Genomic DNA, 6,784 nt, shown 5'->3' on the forward strand with positions numbered 1-6,784 from the left:
AGGGGAAGGGGAATGGAAAATCTCATATTTTGGCCATTTGGTGGGCGTTTTCGGAGCATTGGGCTTCGCCCAAGGCCGATATATGTCGGCCAAATGGTGGCCATATTTCGGCCATTTGCGGCCCGTTTTCAGAGCATTGGGCTGCGCCCAAGGCCAATATATGTCGGCTAAATGGTGGCCGTTTTCGACCAAATATGGCCGGCCATTTGGTGGGCGTTTTCGGGAGCATTGGGCTGCGCCCAAGGCCGATATTTCTCGGCCAAATGGTGGCCATATTTCGGCCATTTGCGGCCCGTTTTCAGAGCATTGGGCTGCGCCCAAGGCCAATATATGTCGGCTAAATGGTGGCCGTTTTCGACCAAATATGGCCGGCCATTTGGTGGGCGTTTTCGGAGCATTGGGCTGCGCCCAAGGCCGATATTTCTCGGCCAAATGGTGGCCATTTTCGACCAAATATGTCCGGCCATATTTCGGCCATTTGTGGCCGTTTTCGGAGCATTGGGCTTCGCCCAAGGCCGATATTTGTCGGCCAAATGGTGCCCATTTTCGACCGAATATGGCCGGCCATATTTCGGCCATTTGGTGGGCGTTTTTAGGGCCTTGGGCTCTGCCCAAGGCCGGTATTTCTCGACCAAATGGTGGCCGTTTTCGAGCAAATATGGACCATATTTCGCCCAGATATCGACTATATTTCGCCCAAATATGGACCATGTTTCGGCCATATTTTGGCCTACTTTTGACCAAATCTAGGCCATTTTTTGGACTATATCTAGGCCTATAGTCATGGTTATTCGCTGACCATTTCGCCGATGGTTTTGAGAGCCATGGCTGATAATTATTGTGCGAAATGGCGGGCAGATTTTCGACTAAATCTACGCCGTAATTTTTGGTTTCTTATTGGCCATTTCGGCGACGATTTGAAGAGGCATGCGCTCCGCGCATGGCTAGTTATTCTCCACGAAATCGTAGCCATGTTTTTGACCAAAACTACGCCGTTATTTTCGGTTGTTCGTTAGCCATTTCGTCGACAGTTTTAAAAGACATACGCTCCACACATGACTGATTATTCTTGAAGGAACATTGGTCTTATTTATGGCCATTTCTTGGCCAGATATTTTACCATACCTACATCGTTATTTTAACTGTAATTAGTTAATAAATCATTGATTTATTTATCATTCGCTAATTAATTATTGAATAATTAATTATTATTAATTTTCAATAAAAGTCTGTATTTAATTATTTCAGCATGAATTTTGCATGTTTCCCTTATTTTGACCATATCTAAGCACGTTTTTTATTAATCAACAATTAATCAATAGATGAGTTATTAATTAATTTACAATTTAGGCGCGATTTCTACAGTAAAACAGTCATTGTTCGGATAACATCCACTAACATTATCATTATAAAGATTATTATTATTATGAAAATAGGCGATATTGCAGAAACCATCAACAACAAGACATTAATTTGTAGCTTACAAATTGTCTTTATTAATAGTAATTAATTATTAATAAATATAATTACAGAAAATATTTGAATAAAAAAAAAAAAAAAAATTACTCAATAATTAACTCCTTTAACGTTATCACCTCGAAATTGAATGAGAGTGTATCAAGCTCTGCTTTCGAGCTCGCTAATTTTTCAGCATTTTGTTTTTGAACTTCAGCAGGAACTTTACTACAATAATCATCAGCTGCCATAGCTGATTCCAATTTTTATATTATCGCTTTGAGTTGTTCTTCTTTTTTCTTCTGCTTTTTTGCTTCCTGATTTATGTCGACAATATCGCTGATCAACAAGTGAACCTTGAGCTGGTCATTTATTGAAATTACGGTATATCCTGACTGAGGAGCTTCCGATACTACACTAGAGTAAGCTAGAGTCTCAATAAATTGCTTATAAGGCTCCAACTTGGTTCTCATAACAACGTTGCATACAATGTAGGCTTTTGTTTTTATTTTGTTTGGAATTTGGTATTGAGCGCGCTCGGATCTAATCTCTTTTACAATTTTTTGAGCGTAATCGACGTTTTTCTCTAGCTCTTCATTTCTCCATAAACACTTTAAATACAGAAAATTTTTTGCTTTAATATAAATCTACTTTCATTAACATTTAATTTTTAAATTAATTCAAAATTTTACCTCTAATGTTGTTGGATACGGACTCACACATATACTTGGGTAGTCTAATTTAACGCGGGGTAGCCGTTGATACAGTTCTTCAGTAATAAAAGGCATAAATGGACTCAACAATCTCAGTCCAACGTCTAGTGTTTTAAACAATACACGTTTTGCGGATATTATTTGCTCGGGTGATCCATTATGGAATACTGGTTTCAAATATTCCTGTAAATTTATATTAATTTATTAAAGAATTAATAAAAAAATTTTATTTTACCAAAAAATTACTGATTTTAATTTATAGATTTTAAATCCATGAAATAGTTTTCAATTTATTATTCAAAAATGAAATTAATTTAATTTAATTTAATTCAATTAACAAAATTACTAAGAATTATTTGTAAAATTAGTAAAGAAAAAAAAAATTTATTAACAATTTTTTTGATGGAGGAAAAAATAAACAAATTAAAAATATAAATATCTTACCAAATAAACATCACAGAGATCATACAGCCATAAATTATAACATGCGGTTGTAGCTCCGTTGAAATCATACTCTGCAAGACCTTCATCGCATATTTTTGCTGCGTAACTCACTCTCGAGAGCATCCACATATCAATGTTTGACTCATTGCCAGTGAGCTGTAATAAACCAATCATTTGATAACTTATTTTACAAATAGTTATTTAAAAAATAAAAAAAGAAAAATTAATTAAATTAAAATTGATAAAACAAACAAATTAAAAATGTGTTCTACTGTTACAATGGGAAAAAATAATATTATATTAAAGGTGGAAAAAAGTTAAAAGTAAAAAGATACGATACGCGCACCTGAAATTCACCCAAAGAATTCGAGGATCTAGATGTACACCTCGACAATATGCCCGCGTGATCATTACGAAAGTTAGACTGTTCTGAACTGGTGTAACTTATAATATGTTTGTACCATCTTTTTAAATGCAACAATTTTTTAAACTCAATATTACAGTTATTGTTATTACTAATTATCTTTGATATTTTAACATCTGCCTGTGAAGGCATATAGCCGTCCAAGTATGAGTACTCTGACAGATAATTATCAAGAGCCTCTTGTATACAATTTTCATTTAACAATACTTTATACCAGTCATCATCAAATTCTTCTATTTTCTATCACAACAATTTTATTGCTTATTAATTATTAATTATTTTAATTTTAAAAACAATACAAAAAATTGCAACAGTATATTTTTTAAAATGTTAATTATCAAGTTTTAATAAATTACCTCATTATTACCGTCATACTTGAAATCTCCCAAGTACATGAGAGCAAACTTAATGGCATTCCACAATTTATTACAGAAAAATCTGTACCCTTGGACTCTCAGAATATCTAAATTGATATCTCGACCTTGAGAAGTATAAGCACAGAGCGCAAATCTCAAAGCATCAGTACCACACTCAGGTATACCTTGTGGATAATCTCTCTTTTGTCCTTCAATTGCGTATTTTAACTCCCTTGAATCCAAATTTGATTGCTTGAGCTGGTGATTAAGTTCTTCCAACGTTATTCCATTTATAACATCCATCGGATCGATGACATTTCCCAAAGACTTGCTCATTTTTCTTCCATGAGCGTCTCTTACCATAGCATGAAGATAGACCTCTTTAAATGGAATCTTTCCAATGAGTTTTCTTCCAAAAAAGACCATTCTCGCGACCCAAAAAAACAAAATATCATGTCCAGTTTCTAATAAATTTCCCGGATAAAATTCTTTTAACTCTGGAGTTTCTTCCGGCCATCCAAATACTGAGAATGGAAACAACGCTGACGAGAACCAAGTGTCCAGTACATCGGGATCTTGTTCCAGAATTATTTTACTGATATCTACTTGAAACTTTTCCACTGCCTTGCGTTTAGCTTCTTCTTCATTTCGTCCACTCACCCAAAGATCATCATCGTTTTCAATTTTTGGTTTAAAATTATCATCAGTAAATTTTACCAAGTATGCAGGAATCCTGTGTCCCCACCAAAGTTGTCTCGAGATGCACCAATCACGAATTCCCTCCATCCAGTGGTACCAAGTTTTTTTATGTTGCTCTGGAATAATCTTCATCTCACCAGTTTTAACTATTTCAATAGCATCAAGTGCCATTTGATCGCACTTAATGTACCACTGGGGCTTTATCATTGGCTCAACGACATCCTTGGACCTACTACAGATTGGTACGATCATAGGATTATCCTTAATATCCTGTAAAAGCCCTAGAATTTCGAGTTCTTTGAGCACGGCCTTTCGGGCATCAAATCGCTTCATTCCGTTAAACTTTCCGCCATTAATAATATTACCTTGGTCATCAAAAATTGTAATAAAAGACAATTTATGCTTCTTGCCAACTTCATAATCATTATTATCGTGAGTCGGTGTTATTTTAACCGCTCCAGTACCAAATTCCATATCTACAAACTCATCAGCTATAATTGGAAGCAAGCGATCACAAAATGGATGGTTTACATGCTTGCCAATCAAATGAGAGTAACGATAATCTTTTGGATGAACTGCTACCGCAGAATCACCAAGCATCGTTTCAATTCGAGTAGTTGCTACGACAATACGTTCTTTGGTATCGGTAACTTGATAAGCAAAGTGCACCAACACACCAAACTCTATCTTATCCTTGTATCCGGGAATTGAAAACAGAGTTTTTCCAGTCAATTCTTTTTTTTCGACTTCTATATCAGAAATTGCACTCTTTAGAGTACAGGACCAATTAACCAACCGGTTACTTCTGTAAATGATTTTTTCTTCGTGTAAACGAACAAATGCTTCGGTTACGGCACGACAAAGCTTTGGATCCATGGTGAAACACGCGCGATCCCAATCCATTGAACCACCTAGCTTCTTCATCTGCTCATAAATCCGGTCACCCTTTTCATTTTTCCACTCCCAAATTTTTTTTACAAATTTCTCACGTCCTAGGTCATGTCGTGTTTTTTGCTCTTCACGCCAGAGCTTCTTTTCCACCACCACCTGAGTTGCAATTCCTGCATGATCGCAACCTGGATTCCAAAGAGTCGTTCTACCTTTCATCCGATGCCTTTAGTCATAATAAATTTATTATTTTAGAAATTAACTGATTGATCATTTTATTTTATTTTATTAACGTAATAACGTAATTTATATTACTTACCAACGAGTAATTGAATCTTCAACAGCATTAGTCAACGCGTGACCTAAATGCAAAAATCCAGTAACATTCGGAGGTGGAATCACCATAATAAATTTTCCATTGGGATTAGGTTCGAGGATTGATTTTCTACCGTACTCTGGCTTGAAAAATCCTTCCTTTTCCCACCAAGGGTACCACGCAGCTTCTACAAATTTGGGGCTGTAAGCATCTGGCATTGCTATTTTTACATCTTTTTTTTCACCAGTAGGTGTGTTGATTGTATAGACTGCTGATTGTTTTGGATCTTTCTTCTTTTCATTTTTCTTAAAATTATAGAAAATTTTTATTATTAATTATTTTTTACCATCTGATTAATGTCATTAAAAATAAATTCATGTGGGATTTTTATTTTATGGCAACCGTATCTTTATTATTAAATTAAAATTTTTTATTTTTATTGTTAATTATTTAATATTCATTTAAAAAAAAATAAGTTACTAATTATTATAAAAAAAAAATTTTAAATAGATGATGAAATATTACACAATATTTTAAAATTTTAAATTCATCAATAAACTAACGTCAAAAATAATTTATGTTAGATACTTAAAGAGAGAGAGAGAAAAAAAAAAAAAAAACGTTTGATGATTTGAGTAACTAAATCAGCTCGTTTTGTTAATCGTTTTCAAAGAAACCAGATTTAAAAATAAAAACAAAAAAAAACATATGGAACATTGTAAACATGAACCTCAACATCAACTAAAAATGCTACAATGATAACGATAATTACCTCAGGTTTTTCTTTACTCTTTGCAGCTGAGGTAAGTATATCTTTTTTTTCTTGTTTCTGCTTAAATTTTTCTAATTTGGCCAATTTTTTGGCCTCCTTCTCCAACTGCTTTGCGGATTTCGACGTTGCGTCAGCATTTGCCGCTTCACTTGTTCCCTCGACCATTCTTTATTTTATATTTTACAAATCTAAAATTGAAAATGTTTGTAAGTGATTGTTTAGAATATTTACAGGTTTTCATCAATTGATTGTTAGAAATAATAAAAAATTAAAGTTCTAACCAAGAAAGTGTTGATAAATTATGATGGTTATGGTTAGTTAACTAACTTCACTGAATTTGATATACTATGTATATATATATATATATATATATATATATATATATATATATATATATATATATATATATATATGCTCATCGTCTCATCGTGCACCGTACTTACACTAACACTATTAACTGTGCGTAAAAATTAGTCCGCTATTATAACGTGTATAACGATTGAGTATAACGGGATATTGATGTTAATCTAGACATTTTTATTAGCGGTCGCCGGTAACTCAATTTAATTTAAAATATATAAAAAATTTACATTTTTTGGCATTATAGAAAAAATATAAAAAATAATTGTATTTAGATACTAATTGTTTTTTATTTCTATTATTTTTTTTTCTTTATCTTTAATTAGATTAAAATTGTCTGTTATTGTTGATATTTCA

At 33.4% G+C, this 6,784-nt stretch overlaps 1 protein-coding gene across 1 annotated transcript; it reads right to left on the reverse strand.

Moving 5' to 3' along the window:
* Positions 1-1,468: 1,468 nt before the first annotated feature.
* On the reverse strand, positions 1,469-6,462 carry Valrs (Valyl-tRNA synthetase). The gene is made up of 7 exons (XM_074254343.1): positions 6,349-6,462; positions 6,068-6,255; positions 5,299-5,600; positions 3,393-5,205; positions 2,613-2,768; positions 2,148-2,351; positions 1,469-2,066 (listed from the first exon to the last, which is right to left on the reverse strand). The coding sequence occupies exons 2-7, from the start codon at positions 6,230-6,232 to the stop codon at positions 1,722-1,724; spliced, it is 2,985 nt and encodes a 994-aa protein (XP_074110444.1). The 5' UTR covers positions 6,233-6,255; positions 6,349-6,462; the 3' UTR covers positions 1,469-1,721.
* Between the last annotated feature and the right edge of the window lie 322 nt (positions 6,463-6,784).

The sequence above is a fragment of the Cotesia typhae genome, unplaced genomic scaffold (genome assembly GCF_013202065.1).
Source record: "Cotesia typhae breed Kobodo isofemale line unplaced genomic scaffold, CoteBio_Ctyphae scaffold_13, whole genome shotgun sequence".
Taxonomy (NCBI): Eukaryota; Metazoa; Arthropoda; class Insecta; order Hymenoptera; family Braconidae; genus Cotesia; species Cotesia typhae.